Genomic DNA, 21,158 nt, shown 5'->3' with positions numbered 1-21,158 from the left:
GGAACCTCTGCTGGTGTATATTTTTCTAGGCATCCTCAATGCATGAACAAACATTTCTACTTCTTAAAAAAAAAAAATTAGAATCATAGTGTGTTCGTTTTCTGTAACTCTCTCCCCACTTAAACTGTAGGCAGTAGAATTATTCTTAGAATGCCTCAAATATTTTTTCTCCCTCAAATACATATTTTGTGCCAGCCATTGGCTTTCACTCAAGCAGAGTCTTTCAACCTCTTTGCACTTCAGGTCATCAGGATTTTTCAGCAGCAATTTTGTGTGTGTGTGTGTGTGTGTGTGTGTGTGTGTGTGTTTGTGAGGAAGATCAGCCCTGAGCTAACATCCTCCTTTTGCTGAGGAAGACCGGCCCTGAGCTAACATCTATTGCCAATCCTCCTCCTTTTTTTCCCTTTTTCTCCCCAAAGCCCCAGTAGACAGTTGTATGTCATAGTTACTGTATGTGGGATGCCGCCCCAGCATGGCCGGACAAGCGGTGCGTCGGTGCGTGCCCGGGATCCGAACCCCAGGCCGCCAGCAGCAGAGCCTGTACACTTAACCCCTAAGCCACGGGGCCAGCCCCTCAGCATCAATTTTTGATGCTTTCAAACCAATAAGCTAATTGCCCGTGTGTCACTACGGCAGGTGGTGCTTTCTCCTGCAGATAACTCTGTCCTCTTCCCTGATTCCCAGCCGGCCTCAGGGAGGAGGAGGAGATCCTGGGGGAATGTGAGGGCTCACTCACCGACGAGGCCGCCCAGCTGTTGAAGTTGTGGCTGTCCCTCTCCGGGGAGACAGAAGATGCATCCACAACCGCGGCCGAGAGGTATAAGACGAAGGCGCTGCCATTAAAGCCGAGACCCTGGGGGAGACAGAGGGGTGGAGTGTTTAAGGAGCGTGGGAAGGCCTGGTCACTTCCAGATCTCAGAAGTGGCCAGAACTGCAGCCTGGTGTGGTAAGGGGCCCATCTGCACACTTGGGGAGGGCAGGGGATGAGGGCTATGAGAAGCAGCTTGGGGAGGAGAGGGTTTTAGGCCAGCTCATACACAACACACTCAGACACCCCTTTCTTCTCCCCGAGACACCCAGGCTGCATGCTGTCCGTTCAGCCACTTCTCTCCCTCAGTTTGCTCTTGGTCCTCTGGGCTCTAGAGTATCACTGAGCTTCACGGAAACATGAGGTCTTGTTGCAGAGAAATAGGCCTGAATCAGAGAGTGTTCCCGCTGAAAGTCCTTAAAGCTCCTCCAACTCAAATGTCAGTCCCTGAAGCATCCGCGGGCATAGTGAGCAGAGAAGAGGACAATATAGTATCTTACAAAAGGTTTCCAACTGTTCTTTCTGGGGGAAAGGGGGAGGGAGAAGCCTATTCTTTTCTGAAATTCGATCCCTTTTTGGTATAAAAATATCCTCTTTGTTCCCCCCAAATAAAGGCACACACAGATAAAAACTCTCAAATAGCTGGCCACGCTTGGTTGATCCTCCATACTGTATTAGTGATGTCTACAATTTACAAGCCCGAACTGCCAGTAACGCCTAATCCCTGCGCAGCAGAGAGCAGGTAGGTTCTTTCAGTTGCACAGAAATTTCCTGAAGGCTAGAACCAGACCACACATATTCACCGGGAGCTGAGCAGACTACAGGGCTGACAACTGTGGTTGGTATTAGGGGACCTGCATCCCATTCCTGGCTACCAAAATCCTCTCCCTCTCTCAGTTTTCTTCATCTGCAAAATGGAAACAATACGTTCCATTTTTGCAGAGTTACTGTGAAGATTAAATGAAAAGATTGATGCAAAATATAAAGGGCCCAGCACGACATCTGGCACACAGATAACTTAATAAATGGTGGCTGCTATTGCCTATGAAAGGAGGCTAACACCCCCTGCCCTGTGTGTGCCCTGTACTGCTGCTCAGGGGGCTTGCAAAGAGGTCAACAGGGATAAGCTCCAGAGGATGAATCCTCAGAGGATGCATTTGTGTAGATCCTGGTGCTTAGTGCTATGAGGATGGCAAATTGCATTGCTTTGAAATTTTAGCTCAAATCAGATTTGTCAGAAAGCACATCCCAGTCTGTCTGAGTAAATGACATTACCCAGGAGCTCAGAGCTGGTTCCCTGCTGCATGTTACAGATGGATACAGTAACTTTGCACCTGTGTTCTCCCCAGATGCACTGAGGAATGGCCTATTGTTAAGATAGAATTCCAGTGCAAACCTCATGCCTCCTTAATGGAGGAGCTACCAGCAAGATTATGAAACTCAGGTTTTTGTAGTGTCCCATGGTGATCTCCCAGCCAAGCTCCCAGGGAACCAAAATCAGGTCTACCAATCCCTTCTCTCAATCTTGCATTCCCCAAATGCTCTGAAAACCAAAAGTAAATTCAAAAGTCATTTGGCAGCAAAGGCTGACTTGCACTGATATGGGGGTGTAGTCTTTATTATCCTTCTTAGCAGGAAAATTCATGTGTTCTTGCAGAAACATTAATGTATCTGATTACAGGGCTGCCCCAGACTCAGGGGGACGTGTTACATATTGTGGTAAATACACCAAATTAGGTTATTACCTTTCTAAAATTTCAAAAAAAAAATCTTGATCCCAAACACATCTGGCCCAATAGTTTCAGGCAAGGGATTATGGATATATAACGATCTGTAAACCAGGGTTTCCCACACTCTAGATGCCTAAGAATTATCTGGAAAGCTTGTAATAATAGAGGTTCACAGGCCTTCTATAGAGTTTCTGATTCAGTAGGTCTGGGGTGGGGCCTAAGATTTCTAACAATCTCCCTTGTGACGCTACTGGTCCAGGGACCACACTTGAAGCAGCAAGAATTGAGGAGGCCTGTTCTGGCACCAGGAGCCTGTCAGCTGCCTCAGCACAGAGTTCTGGGTTGGCCTGACCCTTGCCATGTTCTGATTAGTGTGGGATACAACAGCGAGGGCCAGCATCTGAATCCCCAGTCTGTTTCTGCAAGAAGCTCTGCGGGACAGTAGGTAATAAAGGTCTGAGCAGTTAGTTGTTACAAATGAAAACTTTTTCCAGACCCCACTCTGGATATTCAGTTAATGTTGCTTACTCAACTCACAAACGCTTTGAGAGGTGGCAAAGGTGCTTCTTAGTTGGAACAGTAAATAAAAACCCCAACCAGAAGTCAGACATGTTTGACCTTTAGCATCAGCCAGCAACGAATGAAGATTTTAAAATTTGGCTGTAAACATTTTAAAACTGGGAGGGTTTACACAAAAACCCAGATTTCTGGCTTCTCTTAGAGAGGAAAAAAAATACAGAAGATCTAGCAATCCTGGGAGCACATTTCCAGCTTATTTCGTTGTGAAGTGAAGAATATACTCCAGTTGTTTAAGATGCTAAGAAAGTGTGTCTGGGTGTCAGGAATTCAACACTCACTGAGTTTATACTCACTTGCATGACCTATCTGGTCTCGTCACACATGTGAGTGTGCAACCCCGGACACGGAGGTCGATGGCTTTGCTTGATAAGATAAAGGATTAAACAATTATGAAGGGACTCAAAGTCCTGGTCGCCTGACTGCTGGTCAGGGCTCTTTTTTTTTTTTTTTTTTTGTGAGGAAGATCAGCCCTGAGCTAACATCCGTGCTAATCCTCCTCTTTTTGCTGAGGAAGACCAGCTCTGAGCTAACATCTATTGCCAATCCTCCTCCTTCCCCACCCCGCAAAGCCCCAGTAGATAGTTGTATGTCATAGTTGCGCATCCTTCTAGTTGCTGTATGTGGGACACGGCCTCAGCATGCCCGGAGAAGCGGTACGTCAGTGCGCGCCCGGGATCCGAACCCGGGGAGCCAGTGGCGGAGCGCACACACTTAACCAGTAAGCCACGGGGCCGGCCCTGGTCAGGGTTCTTATTTACTACTCAGGCAGAAGAGCACCCGAAGCAGGAGGAGATCAGAAAAAATCCTGGATGAAAGTCGAGAGACATGGGCCCCAGCTGTGTGTGAATCTGCGCAAAGTCACGAGACTCCAAACCTCAGTTTATGTATAAAATAGGGATACACCTTATGATAATAAATTCTGATAATGCAAATCAAAGCATTTTAAAACCTGGGACTGACAGAAAGGAGCACTGTTAACTTTTAAAAAAAGTACCATTGAAAGCAATACTTCGGGCCTGCTCGTGGCATAGCGGTTAAGTGCACGCGCTCCGCTACTGGCGAACCCGGGTTCGGATCCCGGGCGCGCACCGATGCGCTGCTTCTCCGGCCATGCTGAGGCCGCGTCCCACACGCAGCAACTAGAAGGATGTGCAACTATGACATACAACTATCTACTGGGGCTTTGGGGAAGGAAAAAAAAAACAGAAAGCAATACTTAAACATTTTTTTGTGTGTGTGAGGAAGACCGGCCCTGAGCTAACATCTGATGCCAATCCTCCTCTTTTTGCTGAGGAAGACTGGCCCTGGGCTAACATCCATGCCCATCTTCCTCTACTTTATATGGGACTCCGCCACAGCATGGCTTGACAAGTGGTGCATGGGTACACCTGGGATCCAAACCCATGAACCCCGTGCAGCTGAAGCGGAGCACGTGCACTTATCCACTACACCACCTGGCCGGCCCTACTTAAACATTTTTAATGTAATAAATTATGAAGGAATTTTAGGCTTGGACAACAGAGAGACTACAGGTGATCTAGGGCAGAGGTCAGCAAATTATGGCCCACTGCCAGCTTCTTTTTTTTTTTTTAAACATTTTATTTATCCATTTATTTTTCCCCCCAAAGCCCCAGCAGATTGTTGTATGTCATAGCTGCACATCCTTCTAGTTGCTGTATGTGGGACGCGGCCTCAGCATGGCCAGAGAAGTGGTGCGTCGGTGCGCGCCCGGGATCTGAACCCAGGTCGCCAGCAGCGGAGCACGTGCACTTAATCGCCCAACCACTGCCAGCTTCTGCAAATAAAGTTTTACTGGAACAGTCATGCTCATTCATTTACAAATTGTCTATTACTGCTCTCAGGCTGCAAGCAGAGGTGAGTAGTTGTGACAGAGTTTGTACAGCCCCGAAAGATAAAATACCTACTATCTGCCCCTTTACAGAGAAAGTTTGCCAACCCCTGATCTAGATCAGACAACTAGGAATTGAGACTCTGGCAGAAGTGGAAATAAAGGTCCCGCTCATTCCTGCATCCCAACCATTTGCTCTCCTGTTACATTTTCCAAGTTCATCTTCTTCTTCCAAGTTCACAAGCACTTTCCTCAAGACTCACTTTAAGACTTTTCTTTCTCCAAAACGGCATTCGTTAAATTCCCCCAACTCACTCTGATTATTCCCTCATCCTGTATTCCCATGTCACTGTTACTTCAAGGGGCTAATCTTTTTTGACTGCCACATCCCAATGAGCCAAGTGCCCACCCGGGGAAGCAGAACACCAGTTGCAACAAGACTGCCGGCACTGCCCCACGCAGTTTTGGGCACCTCGATTGGAATAACTTTCAGAACCTGCACCGTGTTCTTGAAAATCTTAATGGAGAATCCTCGCTTTTACATGGGGGAAACAGTCAAGAGTCAGTCAATCTGTTTTGTGAAATAAAATGAGACTTGTTTTCTTGTGGGGCTTAACTTAGCTCTGAAGGCAACTCACAGAAAGAACAAAGCCAGGTACATTCTGAGCGACGACAGCACTGTGTGAAGGCCTGCCCAGTTAACCTCAGTTTACAACCCGCAAATAGGCTCTTTTTCAAATCTGGTTCATCGGTCAGTTATTTGGAACTGGATATTTTTCTGATATATTGGTCGAAAACAAACAAAAAGACAGCATCACTTCAGAGCTTCGTTTTATATACAGACACACACGCACACAGCACCACTTAGATTTTTTTTTTTAATCGTACAGCCACTTCAAATTCCCCACCAAGATTGCAAATGATCCCAAGCAAGGGGGATCACACCTTTTATCTCTGTGAATTCCACTTAGGAGTATGTACGCCATCTTTAAGATGTCATCTCCTCTTTAAATGTCATCTCCTCTTTGAAAGGTTCCCAGTTGTCCCAAGCTGAAGTGGTAACTTTCATCACACTTTGTACACACTCTTACTTTAGCATGGGGGTACTGTGATGATTAATTTTATGTGTTAACTTGACTGGGCCATGGGGTGCACAGATATTTGGCCAAACATTATTCTGGGTGTGTCTGTAAGGGTGTTTCTCGATGAGATTAGCACTTGAATCAGTAGACCGAGTAAAGCAGATTGCTTTCCCTAAGGTGGGTGGGCCTCATCTAACCAGTTTAAGGCCTGACTAGAAGGAAAAGGCTGATCCTCCTGCTTGACTGCCTTGAGCTGGGACACTGGGTTTTTCTTCCCTGCCTTGGACTTGAACTGAAACATTGGGTCTTCTTGGATCTCAGGTCTGCTGTGGCTTTTGGACTGGAACTTACACCATTAGCTCTCCTGGTTCTCAGGCCTTTGGACTTAGGCTGGAACTACACCATCAGCTTGCCTGGGTTTCCAGCTTGCTAACTGGATCTTGGGATTTCTCAGCTGCCATAATCATGCGAACCAATCCCTCATAATAAATCTCTTTATATATAAATATATATATACACATCCTATTGCTTCTGCTTCTCTAGAGAACACTGACTAATACAGAATTCGGTACTGAAAGTGGGGTAGACTGATTCTGGAACCAGAAGTAGAGTGCTGTTGTAACAAAATACCTAAAAATATAGAATTGGCTGTGGAACCAGCTAATGAATAGATGCTGAAGAGTTTGGAGGTACATGCTAGAAACACGGATGTTAAAGGTGATTCTGGTGAGGTCTCAGATGGAAATGAGGAATATGTTATTGGAAACTGGAGGAAAGGTGATCCTTGTTATAAAGTGGCAAAGAACTTGGCTGAACTGTGATCTAGTGTTTTGTGGAAGGTAGAATTTGCAAGCAATGAAAGTGGATATTTAGCTGAGGAGACTTTTAAGTAAAGTGTTGAAGGAACAGCTTGGTTCCTCCTGACTGCTTACACAAAGAAGAGAGATGAATTAAAGGAAGAACTGTTGAGCAAAAAAGAACCAGAACTTGAAGGTTTGGAAAGTTCTCAGCCTATCCATATTGCAAAAAATGAGAAAGCTTGGGGCCGGCCTGGTTAAATTAGGTTTGCGCGCTCCGCTTTGGTGGCCCAGGGAGATCATGGGTGCAAACCACAGAGCTAATCAACTATCTCAGCAGAAACCAGGAATAGAGAAGGGATTATACCAGCAGAAACACCACCAGCTTGAACTGAACGAGATAGAGAAGGGACAAAATGAAGAAGAGTTGCTGAACTTCTTGGATTCTATAGAACCATAGAGCTATCTGGCTGTGAATATGCTCTGTCTTTCCAGAAAAGAGAAGAATAAATCACCCAAAGGCAATTCAGAGAGATCATCAGGGCTGCCACTCCCATCACAGGACCAGGAGGCAGGCTGGTTCTTCAGTTTCAAAGGGTGGAGCTGCCTCTCTGGTTTCTGTGAGCCAGGATGTCCCTGCCCAGTGCCTCAGGGGTAGGGCCACCCTGCAGAGACTGTGGGTGACAATGCCACCCCAGTGGGCCTCAAGGACAGAGCATTGAACCAAAGAGGATTATTCTGGAGCCTAAAGATCTAATGGAATTTGCCTTATAAGTTTTGGGCTTGCTAGGGACCTGTCATCCTTCCTTCTTTCCCATTTCTCCCTTTTGGAAAGGCAATGTCTATTCTATGCCTGTGGTACCACTGTATTTTGGAGGTACATAACTTATCTAGTTTCACAGATTCACAGCTGGAAAGGAATTTTGTCTTGGGATGAATCTCACCTTAAAAGTCTTACCCATATCTGATTTAGATGATATTTAAAGAGACTGTGGACCTTAGACTTGAGTTGATGCTGGAATGAATTAAGACTTTTGGGCATGTTGAGATGGAATGAAGGTATTTTGCATGTGAAAATGGCATGATTTGGGGGGAGGGCAGGGTAGAATGTTATGGATTGAATGTTTGTGTCCCCCTAAAATTCATAAATTGAAGCCCTAACCCTGTGTGTGATTATATCTGGATAAGGGGCCTTTGAGAGGTAATTAGGATTAGAGGAGGTCATGAAGGTGGGACCCTCATGATAGGATTAGCACTCTTATAAGAAGAAATGAAGGAGAGCTCACGTTCTCTTTCTCCCTCTGCCACGTGAGGACATAGTGAGATAGCGTGCATCTGCAAGCCAGGAAGAGAGCTCTCACCAGAAACCAACTCTACTGACACATTGATCTTAGACTTCCAGCCTCTAGAACTGTGAGAAATAAATTTCTGTTGTTTAAGCCACCCAGTCTATGGCATTTTGTTAGGGCACCCGAGCAGACTAAGACAGGTACTGTAACCCACACATTTTCTTAGCTATTTCCCCCAGACTGTGTGTTCTCCTTTGTTTATCCTGCATCCAGCATGGTGCCTGGAGCCAGGACAAGAATCTAATCACCCTTGACTACTCTAGTTTCCAAATGTGAGGACATCTATTTGTTCTAATAGCAGTTTTGGTTTTTCTTTGTAACTCTTTGCACACACTGTACATCTCAACATCAAAGAGCTCTGACTTGCAAAGGGTTAAGATCATGGCCTGCGGGGGTGGGGGGTGGGGGAGGGTGTTTGAAGGAAAGAAGATCTGCAGAAGCTAGTGCTCTGACATACCTGTTTCCAGGTCACATTGTTCATTGGGAATTAATAAAACAGGAGTCTACATAAGAGAACTGAACTTCTCGATTCAGTCTTCTGAGAACTGGTTTGCTATTTTGCCTAAAAAAAATTCCTGGACTTTCCAACATGCCCAGTTTCACATTCAGGTATCTAACACCTGAGAGGCACTTAGATAATAGAGAGATTATCTGCTGTGTTGGGTTCTCCCTGGCTTTGCCCTCAACTTTGTTGGCGGAGAGACAATCCTGAATTGACTACAGGAGGACTAAATTCTGTGGAAGACCAGAACTGGCCACCTCAAGATACGTCTGTTTACCTTGATTATTTTCTCTGAAAAAATAGCCCCTCCCCGCCCCACTAACTGCCTAAAAGAATTTAACTCTGGGTATGGATAGACCAGGAAGGCCCTTGCTAAGCCCATTCCAAGTAAAAGTAGAAGTGATTCTTTGTAACAGACATTTACATTTATAAGGGAAATCTGCATTTGTAAAGGTATCTCCCTCTCTGTACCAGGAAGAAGCAGGGATGACCTCATCTCTAGAAACTTATCAATGCGGAAGACAAGGCTGCATAATAACCTTACTGTGCTTTTCTGGTAATCTCCCATAACTGACTCCCTCACCCCCAACAACCTCCTTTGTCTTTACGGAAATCTATTTAAGAAGAGAACCTCCGCCATTTTGTAGAGATACTCAGTTTCCCCGGGTCTCTCCCATGGATACACGTTATAGAGCTTTGTTTGATTTTCTCCTGCAATTCGGTCTCATGTCAATTTAATTTTTATCCCAGCCAGAAAGGACCCAGAGTGGGTAGAGGATAGTCTTCCCTTGCCTTCAATTCCATCCTACCTAGTGGGCAACGGACAAGAACACTCATGGCTTCCTTACCACTGTTGTCCAGGGCACCTGGGGAATCCTGGTGTAGGTCATTGTTATGTAGATGATGAGGAAGAAGACAGTGAGGACCCAGTAAAATACAGCTACAAACATGACCCAGCCAAATGCAGGGACCCGGAAGTACTCAGTTCCGGCGATAAGTGTCCATACCAGCAGTCCCAGAACCTGTAAAATGATAGAGGCAGTGGAAAAGAAAAGGGAGGGGAAAGGAGAAAATAAAGAAAAAGAAGGAATTGGGGACAGAGAAAAAAATAATTAGAGTGTCAATTACAACTTTCACGCATATATACACATAATACCTATGACTTACAAATACAATAGGGGTTGCAAACTCATATGCCTACAAACATGCCAGGAAGGTAAAATAAATGAACATAGTGGGCTGGGAAGAGACCATGGCAAACAAGAAAAACTATGTCTTGTTTTAAGGGGGCAGTCTCCACTCAGCTCCAGCCAATTGTTGTGGGCTGGTTTTGCTAGATCTTCCTTTTTTTTCCCCCAGGAGAACACAGAAACTCAAGTTTGTACATGATACTCTTGATTTTTAAATGTTATCACTAATAAAGAGTTTTAAAACACCACGAGGGGCAAAACAACACACATCCATGGCTGGAATTTGCTCACAGGCTGATACTTGTCTAGGGAACAAGACTGAGGTCCACTTGAAGTGGTCCCGGAGACTGATCTGCTCTCAAGGGATGAACCTCTGAGGATTCCTCACCTGCCACTGCTGCCCTCCTCACAGATGGCAAATAACAAGTGGCCTGGGAGAGCTTTCAGAAGGGAGAACGAGGGCCAGCCTGGTGGCACAAGCGGTTAGGTGTGCGCACTCCGCTGCGGCAGCTCAGGGTCTGCCGGTTCGGATCGCAGGCGTGCACCGACGCACTGCTTGTCAATCCATGCTGTGGCAGTGTCCCATATAAAGTGGAGGAAGATGGGCACGGATGTTAGCTCAGGGCCAGTCTTCCTTAGCAAAAAGAGGAGGATTGGTAGATGTTAGCTCAGGGCCGATCCTCCTCACAAAAAAAAAAAAAAAAAAAAAGGGAGAACGAGCAAGGGCCCAGTCCAGATATGGGCACTCAGCATTTTAGCACAAGCTGCACGTTAATTCCAGCAACAGTCATCCAACTCTTCACCACTGCTGGTGAGCAAGACCAAACCCAAACCAAGTCAATGTCACTCATGACTAAAGGAGGACGTCATCAAGGGAAAAGAAACTGATGTAAATTGTAGGCGTCTTTAGTCCTGAAGAAGGAAGGCCAGAGCAAAGTATGCATCTCGGATTCCAGCACCTTCCAGGGACCAGGAAGATTTTATTCCCAAGTCATGAAGAACTTAGTATCTAAACCACATCCCCAGGAGACAGTATGAGGAGTCTGGGGCCGGCTCTGGCTTGCTGTGTGACTTAGGAGAAATTAATTCATTTCTGTTTTAGCTATCTTTGTGGTATATGGAACAAAATACTCAAGTAATTTTTATCACAAAGCTAGGAAGATAGATTTCACTCATTTGTCTAACACTTGAGAGCATCTAAAATATGCCAGGCTTCCTATTATCAGGCCCCAAGGATAGAGTGGGGCACAAATTGAACAGATCCGGCTCGTACACAACTTAAAGTCTAGTGGGGGACATATCTGAATAATTACAATTGTGAAAAATGCTATAAAGGAAAATAAAGAGTGTGATAAAGTCTATAACAGGGAGCCGTAACCTTGTTGCAGGCACGGGAAGTGTCAGGGAAGGCCATCCTGAAGACCAAGTAAGAGCTAGCCAGACAGAGACGGGAAGAACAACTGTCTAGGCAGAGAGCACAGCACAGGAGGGAGGAAGGGCTTTGCTGCTTTCTAGAACCTGTAAGAAAGCGTAGTAAGTTAGGAGATTGGTGCAAAATATTAGAGAGGTTGGGGAGGGTCAGATTACGTGGGCCCAAGAGACCTAAGGATTTTGTACTTTCCTAAGGGTGGTGGGAAAGTTTTGAGCAAGGCAATGATAAGATCAAGGTCAGTTTTATAACACAACTCTGGCTGCGCGGGGAGAATGGAGATGTGGAGGGGAAAGGGTGGGTGTGAGGAGACAAGTTCAGAGAAGGTTGCAATAGTCCAAGTGGGAGAAGATGATGTATTCAAGACCAATATGGTGGCAGTGAATACTGAGCAGTGAGAGTTCAAGACAAATTTCAGAAGTAGATAAGACTTTAATAGATGAGATATGGAGAGAAGTGGGGGAGGATAAAGTGGAACGACCCCCAGGGTGTCTGGGAAGATTTACAAAGTGGATTAGGGTGTCATTTCCTCAGCTGGAACAATGAAACAGGAACAGGTTATTAAGGGGCCGATTTGAACAACAGTTCACAAGCTCAGTTTTCAACCTACCCAGCCTGAGGTAGCTGGGACCTCCAGATGGAAGAAGTGGACTCTGCAGAGAGAAGAGTGCAGGCCCCTCCTTAAGAAGGAGGACTTCCTGTGAAGATCACTAAGCCCTCAGACAGGTTTCCAAGGGACATTTTAAACCGCTCACTGAGAGAAGCCCTCCTCTGTCACAGTTAGGACGCCTGTGCTGAGGAGCAGGGAACAGACTCTAAATGTTGCTGTTTCCCCTCTTTAGAGTTAAAAGTTGATGTTCTTTTATCTGCTTGATATTGCATATGAATTCCAAAGAAATGCTTAATGCAGATGCGTCTTTGTGCTTACATCTGTGGCAACAGAATTTACTGAAAGTGAAGATGCACAAAACAGGATAAATTCCAGAAAGCACTAAGCCTTACACTAACTGGGTTTTGGGCCCGAACTCATCATAACTGACAGGTAATCTATACACGTATGTGTGACATTCTGTTGGATCAGTAAGACTGGTAATAGACATATCCGGCATGGCAGAGTCTGAAACAACATCGTGGGCTTCTTGATTCAAACAGAAAAGGTCAGAACGGCCCTCTGTCGATGATCCACACAGGAAACATAACCGTGTGTGAAGAGGCACTGCAAATAGGGTTAGAGTGTCTCTCCGGGGGCGGTGCAAGGGTTTAAGAGTTTCCAGCACAAGCTGGTGTCCAGCTAAACAGGCTCAGCTAACAGCTCTTGGTGCTAAATGTGAAAACGCTTTTCATTATTAAAGCAGGTGGACTGCACTGCCTAGAGGTGCTTTGTCTAATGTGGTAGCCGTGGTCATCTTTTACACACAGGGACAATATCATTAACTGAGCCGTCTCTCAAAGAGCAGGAACACTTGACCCAGGACCTCATCAGCAAACACAGTAAAAACAATGCCCCTGTCAAGAAAAGAACTGTTCAACTCAAGTGCATTTCCTAGGTAACTGAAATATATCCAGAAGCAAACCCTTTTTCTCTCACTATAACCAATACTGATGAAAATCACTCTACAAAAAAGTTATTCATCTCCTGCTGTGTGTGTGCGCGTGTGTGTTCAAGACAAACTCTAGATCTTTATTTGCTTAGACTATAAAATACTGTTTGCTTTTTCACTGATAAGCATTTTTTTAGACTCACACTTTTTTGGAATGGTAAAGCGAAGACTAAAAAAATTTCGAAAGTGATAAACGCAGGTAAAAATAAACACAGAAGTATATAAAGTATATATAAGGTATACAAGGAAATGACAATCCCCAACTACCAGTTGTAAATTCTCAAGAGAAACCAATATAAAAATTTTATATCCACCTTTCCTAACTTCTTTCCCTTGCATTTATAACTACCACCTGTACATCTTTTTCTAGAAAAAATATGGATCACTGCGCACGCGGTGCCTGTAACTTGCTTCCTTCCATCAGCAATACCATGGAGGCCCTCCCTCCACGCTACTACACACAGATCTATGCCAATTCTAATAGCTGCCCAGTTTTCCATAACTCATGTAACCAGTTCTCTATTGAGAGAAATTTAAGTTGTCTCCTTTATGTTTGTACAAAAATACTGAGGGAACATTCTTACAATATATACCTCTGTAAAACTGAATTCCAAGACAGATTCCTAGAAGTGGAATATTTCGGATATTTTTTAAGCTTTAGAAGTACTGTCAAATTACTCATCAAAAACCATGTACTAATTTATCCTCTCATCAGTGTACAGATGCTATTCCTTTCCACCCTCACTAAATCCCCATGTTTTAAATGATTAAAAAACCTGAATTAAAAAAAAGATCTCATGTTTTGCCTTTCATTTCTTTATTGAAATACAGCGTAAAGAAAAGTGTACAAATCCTAAGTGAATAGCTCGAAGAATTTTCACAAACAGAATAAACCTGTGTAACCAGCATCCACATCAAGGAACAGAACATGACCAGCACCTGGAAGTTCCATCCTCACTTCTAGTCACTCCTTCCCTCCTCCAAGGGTAACAGCTCTCCTGATTTCTATCACCCGAGATTAGTGTTGCTTGGTTTTGAACTTTATGTAAGTGGAATCCTCTAGTATGTACTCTTGTGTTCGGTTTCTTTCACTCAACGCTGTGAGATTCATCCATGACATTGAATGTCATCTGCTCACTCTCCTGGATACACAGCAATGGTTCTCAAACAGCAGCAAGCATCAGAATCACCTGAAGGGCTTGTTAAACCACAGACGGATGGGCCCCACCCCCAGAGTTTCTGATTCAGCAGATCTAGGATGGGATCTGAGAATCTGCACTTCTAACAAGTTCCCAGGTGATGCTGATGCTGCAGGACCACATGTTAAGAACCACGGATGGATAGCATTCTTCTCGTTTCAGTTTGCATTTTCCTGGTCAGTGGTGAGGATGGTATAGAGCATCTTTTCAAATGCAGATGGTAACCAACTACATAGATGGCAATATTTTCTCCATCCAGCTTTGTTTTTTAACGTCATAATCTTTTGTCATATGGAAGTTTTAAATTTTTACATAGTTAATTGGGCACTTTTTAAGCCTTCTTTCATTCCTATCTGCTTAGGAAGGTCTTCCTCAACACAAGATTATAAAAATATTCTCCTACATGTTCTTACAGTTTTATAAGTATGTTTAGTTATTTAGAATTGAGTTCTATATATGGGGGAGCAAAGGCCAATTTTATTTTTCTTCTAGCAGATGGTCCGTTGATCCATTATCACTTATTGGTGACTTCTCATATATTGGGTCAGTTTCTGGAATCTTTATTCTATTCCACTCATCTGTGTTGACTGCTGTGCCAGTGCCAATGACTGTAGCTTCAGCATGTATTTTGGGCTTCTGGATAAAGATGTCAAATTGAACACATGAATCTAATTTTGCTCCTTCCCAAAACCCTTCTAAAATTATCACGAGAATGGGATGAACAGGAAAGGAGACAAAAGTGATACATTTTTGGAAGCTTGGAACACATACGGATGAGGGATAACTGACTTAGCCCCCATGAGAAAGCTGAATTCTAACTAAGCTGGTTAGAAAGTAAACCAGGGAAAGTAAAGAACCAAACCAAGCTCGCTGCAAAGTCTGAAAAGACTCAGGCACCTCTGGGACTGGGAGTGAAGGGAGGGATGGCTAAAATAAGAAGGATTCAAGCAAAGCTGTTTGAAACCAGATATGCCCCTACCTTCTGCCCTACTCCAAGCTGCTGGGTGACTGCCCCACCTCTGTCACTAGTCTGAAAGTTTATTCTCTACACCAGAATTCCTCAAGCTCACCCCTAGGGACATTTGGGCCAACAATTCTCTGTTGTGGAGGGCTGACCTGTACAGCAGGTTTAGCAGCATCCCTGGCCTCTACCTACTAGATGCCCCCTTTTCCTCTTAATGACAATCAAAAATGTCTCCAGAAATTACCAAGTGTTTCCTGGGAGGCAAAATCACGCCTGATTGAGAACCACTCTAAAGAAGGTAAAACGAAATACAGAGGCTCTGGATTGAGGGACACAGTTGAAAGTTTGAGTATCCTACTGAAAACGAGAGGCTTAAATGACTATTCAACAGGAAGACTTCCCCACCCTTCTGATCCCTAACGTTTCCCCTCTACTGGGTTCTTAGAATACTGGCAGCCAGACCTTCACTAGCACAAGACAGAAGACCTAAAAATACTGACTTTGGGGATTCCCCAACACACAGCCCAGCCAGGTCAATCTACAATGAAGTTCAAAGTTGATAAGCCCCACCTATGTGCTCAGAGCATCCGAACAGCTTTACACTCTTAAAACATACGCATACAACCAAGGTTACCGGATCTATGATGAAAGCCTGTATAACACGGCAGAGAGCTGAGACCAAAAAACAATCTAGAAGAAAGTAACTTTGAAGAGGGAGAAGAAAAGATCCAAAAGAAAAAAAATCAGTATTCTCAGGGAGAAAAGATATTACAAGAGTGAAAGAGAAACAGGAGGTTATAAGAAGGACACAAATAGTCCTTCCAAAACAAAGTTAGCTTTTGAAATTAAAAATACGATAGCAGAAATTAAAAACTCAACAGAAATGTTACATAATAAAATTGAGAAAACCTTCTAGAAAAGACAGCAAAAAGATGAAAAAACAGAGATAAGGTAAGAAAGTTAGAGGACAAGTTGAGCAGGTCGAACATCCAATTAGTAAGTTCCAGGAATAGAGTGGAGAAAATAGAGGGAAAGAAATCTACCACAAAATAACTCAAGTAATCTCAGAATTTAAGGATATGAATTTCTACATAAAAGGGCTCCCCTGAGTACCTAGCACAATGGATGAAAATAGACCCAAACCAAAGTACATCATAAAATTTCAGAACATTAGGTACAAAGAGAAGATTCTTTAAACAACCAAAGAATAACGAGGTCACCTACAAAGGATCAGAAACAAGAATGTCTTTTAACTTTTCTAAAAGCAAATAGGATGTTAGGAGACAATAGCAAATGCTTTCAAACTGGAAAATGATTTCTAACCTAGAAATTAATCAGCAAAATTATCAATGAAGAGGAAGAGGAGAATACGCTTTTTTTCAGACATGCAACGTCTAAAATATTTACCTTCCATGAACTCTTTCTCAGGAATCCATTGAAGGATTTGACCCCAAAATTAGGGCATAAACTCTAAAAAAGGAAACACAGGATAAACCAAGAGGAGAACTACACAGGAGAGAGGTGAAGGTAATCTGTAAGATGAGGAAAAACCCATGCAAGACAGGTGCCCCAGGCACAGAAGGTAACCAGGCAGATTGGAGCAGAGTGCTCAAAAGACAGGCATGGTAAAGGCTGTCATCACTATGCCTGATGCCACTGTACTTTCTTTTTAACCTGTTGAAGCTATCAGGAAACTTGCTCCATCAAAATGAGGGAGGAAACCAAGAAAGAGGAAGATAAGGGATCAAGGAAACAAGAAATTCAACCCAATAAAAAGGTAAAGAAAATTCCAAAGTGAAGGGAGGTCCCCAGGAGAAATACATCCAAGATAAAAACGAGCGCTCTGGGGCCACCCCGTGGCTTAGTGGTTAAGTGCGTGTGCTCCGCTACTGGCGGCCCGGGTTCGGATCCCAGGCGCGCACTGACACAGCGCTTCTCCGGCCATGCTGATGCAGCGTCCCACATACAGCAAGTAGAAGGATGTGCAACTATGACATACAACTATCTACTGGGGCTTTGGGGAAAAAAAAGGAGGAGGACTGGCAATAGATGTTAGCTCAGAGCCGGTCTTCCTCAGCAAAAAGCAGAGGATTAGCATGGATGTTAGCTCAGGGCTGATCTTCCTCACCAAAAAAAAAAAAAAAAAATGAGCGCTCTGATTATATGATGTGATTGGCTTTGTGGGGACCTTTATGGAGAGGCTACTAGAAAAACATGAGACAAATTAGCTCCAAAGAAAACTGAGCAAAGAAAAAAAATTATATATGTTACTAACTTCAGTAAAAAAACAAAAGAAACTACAACAGTTGTTTGTAGTTAAGTGTTCACTACAACACTCAACCAGAAAGATTTATATAGGGATAATAATAAACACTGAATACTGATGAATTGTAGCAAGGAGGAGGGTGCTATGGACTGAATTCTGTCCCCACAAAATTCATATGTTGAAGCCCTAACCCCCAATGTGATGGTATTTGGAGAGGGGGCCTTTGGAGGCAGTTAGGTTTAGATGAAGTTATGAGGATGGGATGAGTGCCCTTACAAGAAAAGACACCAGGAAGTTCCCTTGCTCTCTCTCTCCCTCCCCTCCTCCACATGAGCACTGAGGAAAAGTCACATGAGGACACAGTGAGAAGGCAGCAGTCTGCAACCCAACTAGTACCCTGCTCTTAGATTTCCAGTCTCCAGAACTGTGAGAAATAAATTCCTGTTAAGTCATCCAGTCTACAGTATTTTGTTATGGCAGCCCAAACTAAGACAGCTGGTAACAAGAAGTTACTAGTTAACATGTAAAATTGAATCAGAAGATGGCAGTGCACATATTATAACTATGGACACGGGTAAAGCCAGAGGTGTCTCAAGTGGCTGTCGCTGGGGAGGGAGACGCTGGAGTAAGAAGGTCCAGGGGTGAGAATTGCTGTTTGTTACAAGCTTTTCAGTTCTACAGGTATTTGGCCACCTCACTAATCTCAGTTGATTCCCTAGAATTTTCTGGCTAAGACATCTGCAGTAATAGTAGTTTCAATGCTTTCCAATGTTTATACCACTTGTTTCTTTTTCTTGTATTATTGCATTAACCAGAATCTCCAGAACTATCTTTCAGAACATAAGTGACAGTGACCATTCTTATTTTATTCTACTTAATTGTTCATTTTGATGTTTTACATTTGTATGATGTCTGTTGTTAATAACTGATGGATACTCTTTGTCAAGCTAAAGATTTCTATTTTTTAGTGAACTAAGAGACTTCTTCTCTAGTCTTCTCTGCCCCCACCCCGAACAATAGCGTAATGAGCTCAGCTGAATGCGTTTTCTGTATCTCCCCTTTAACATTAAGTCCAGTATTTCTAATATAGCTAAACCTTTTGACGACCCAGGGTCATCACGAACGTTGAGTGTTTCAATGACTGTCTTGTGCTGTAGAACGAGAATGTTTATCCTACTCTGAATGGTACTAGCTATCTGTTTTTCTACGAAGAAATTTTTTTAAATTGACAATCATCAACGGTCACCACTGGAGGCTCTCAGTGAGCTGATTCCAACAGCCCTCTTCCTCCTTTGTGTGTACACACCCACACACGTCATCTTTACTCTAGTACCCTACAGACTAACAAAAAAGATGCCTTAGATTTTTTAAATCATACTGATAGACACACTAAGTTTGCCTGCAAGGACTCTCTTGTAAAGTCAAGTCTATGAAGCCTATGAACTTTGTGACAGCTATTCTGCTGCTCAGAGGAATTACCTGATGGCGGTGCTAACGGGTCTCATTTATTCAAAAATCTACTGAGCATCTATTATGAGCCAGGGGGTTTTCTAGGCACTACTGGTGAGGCAGGAAATGCTACATTGCTAGAGCAGGCAAGTTGGCTGATTTATTTCTGACTTTGGCCTCGACCGGCATGTGCACAATTACTGCATCTGTACTGCAGCCTTGAAAAAAGACAGGTGACTTTTGATGATTAACTGGGCTACCCTAGGAGCAATGTACCAGCTATTGCCAGCTGGATGTGCCCAGGGGAGCTGCGCTGTTCCAGGTGTGAGCTCAGCACACCTCTGAAATACCTTACTGGGCTTTAAATCATTTACCACATTAATTCCCTGCAATGAAGTGCATTGGAAATCAGCTATTGTAGATTTTCTCTTATGTGCCCTCCAATGAGAGAACCAATGTTCTCTCTTACCACACCTGGCTGCTCTTCTCCTGACACGTGTTTAACACAGCACACATGTGACAACATTCATTCATTCAAAAACCTCACTGAGTTCTCACTGGTGGTGCAATTACCGGGGGAAAACAGATATGGTCTCTGCCCCCGGAGAAGGTTCATCAATGGATATTTAACTATAAACTGGGATAAGTCCTATGAAAGGAAACAAGGCTGACACGAGAATGTAAAGCACAAGGACCCAACCAAGTCTGCATGGTCAGAGGGAGTTCGAGATTTAAATAAGTGAATGGGAGTTAGCCAGGCAAAATCTCCTTGGTAGAGGGAAGGCCAAGACCCTGAGACAGACATGAGTCGTGACATGAGTCTCCCACAGGTTCCGACCCAACACATGAAGGTCAGATGGAAGTCCAGTTCCAGAGGAGGTAGACCCATGGCCCGGCATCGGACATCAGTCTCCAGATGGCACCTTTTCTCAAAGTCAAGACTCATCCCATAGTGGTTTGAGAGCCAAAGAATGTTAGTGCTGGAAGAGAAGTTCAGGAGATGTTCAGGAGCAACGAGCTGACAGTCACAGAGCTAGTCATTGGTTAAAGCAGAAGCAGTGTTCAGCTGTGACTTCTAGTCTGGTGCTATTTTAATTTATACTGTAGGGTCTTGATTTCTTTATTTCCCATTCTTTCCTTCTCCTCCACTCTCTGGCTGGAGTGACTCGTGGTAATGGCAGACTGAGAGGCAGAGCTCGCTTCGTGGGGAAAATCATGTACTGTGAAGTCAGCCTGCCTGGGTTCCACTCCCGGCCCTTGGGCAAGGTGCTAACCTGAGCCTGTTTCCTCCTCTGCAAAATAGGGATACGGAAACTTTCCTCATTGGGTTTTGGGAGGACAAGATGAGTTAAGTAATATATGCCTAACAGTGCTTGGTACAAGCCAGGTGCTAGTTATTACTGTTATGCTAATATTATTAGCAGGGTTTACAGTGACTCTTAGGAATGTCTCCCCTCGGGCCGGCCCCGTGGCTTAGCGGTAAAGCGCTCGTGCTCCACTACTGGCGGCCCAGGTTCAGATCCAGGGCACGCACCGACACACCGCTTGTCCGGCCACGCTGAGGCCGCGTCCCACATACAGCGACTGGAGGGATGTGCAGCTATGGCATACAGCTATCTGCTGGGGGTTTGGGTGGAAAAATAAATAAATAAAATTATATATGTACACCTGAAGTTTTTACAATGTTATAAACCAATGTTACTGCAATAAACAAAAAATTAAAAAAAAAATACAAAAAAAAAATTATATTAAAAAAAAAAGGAATGTCTCCCCTCTTCCTTTCTCAAGTAAAAAGCATCCTTTTCTCTGTAACTCAAGATTTTTACATTGTAGAGAGCCAAGGACTCTTATCTATTTCCAGCTCCCTGGACATATGGACTGAACTTGAGGGCCTTCCTATGAGCAATAATACTGACAAGATGTCAGAATAAGTGAACTGGGGGTGTTTGACCCTTAAGCCCTGTCCTCCCCACCCAGTGTGGACACCCTCACTGTCATGGTTACCATATTCTTTGTTCCTATTTGGTTAAATGGTATAATGCCAAGGCCATCTGGCCTGGTAGAAAGACTGAGGCTTTGAATTCTTACCAGCTGTGTGACTGGGCAAATTAATTTATTTAAGCAATATTTATTGAGCACTTACTACGTGTCCAGGCCCCAGGTAAATAGTAAGAGCATAATATCCACCACAGAGTAAGGAAGTGCTTACTTACATGCCTTACCTCATTTAGCCCACACACTGCTCTCTGAAATAACTTTTATCATGACCATTTTACAGACAGGGAAACTGAGGCACAGTAAATAACTTAGTCCAGGCTTTTAACTACTGTGCTACACAATATCCTCATCATGCCCCAAATCATT

The 21,158-nt window shown here is 43.9% G+C and overlaps 1 protein-coding gene across 3 annotated transcripts in view; it reads right to left on the bottom strand.

The window, feature by feature from the left end:
• The window catches only part of CMTM8 (CKLF like MARVEL transmembrane domain containing 8), a 104,502-nt gene that overhangs the window by 1,523 nt on the left and 81,821 nt on the right, over window positions 1-21,158 (bottom strand). For 2 of the 3 annotated variants that reach the window (XM_087430667.1, XM_004419458.2), the window contains exons 2-3: window positions 9,545-9,718; window positions 737-853 (exon numbers count right to left, since the gene is read on the bottom strand). In XM_087430667.1, the coding sequence (XP_087286793.1) occupies window positions 737-853; window positions 9,545-9,718 (291 nt within the window). The remainder of the gene's footprint in view (window positions 1-736; window positions 854-9,544; window positions 9,719-21,158) is intronic. The other variant, XM_087430668.1, reaches the window with a different exon arrangement.

This window comes from Ceratotherium simum, chromosome 5 (assembly GCF_057802395.1).
Source record: "Ceratotherium simum simum isolate JZ-2026a chromosome 5, ASM5780239v1, whole genome shotgun sequence".
In the NCBI taxonomy this organism is placed as follows: Eukaryota; Metazoa; Chordata; class Mammalia; order Perissodactyla; family Rhinocerotidae; genus Ceratotherium; species Ceratotherium simum.
Note: the sequence above shows the minus strand (reverse complement) of the source record. Positions and strands in the feature narration are given on the sequence as shown.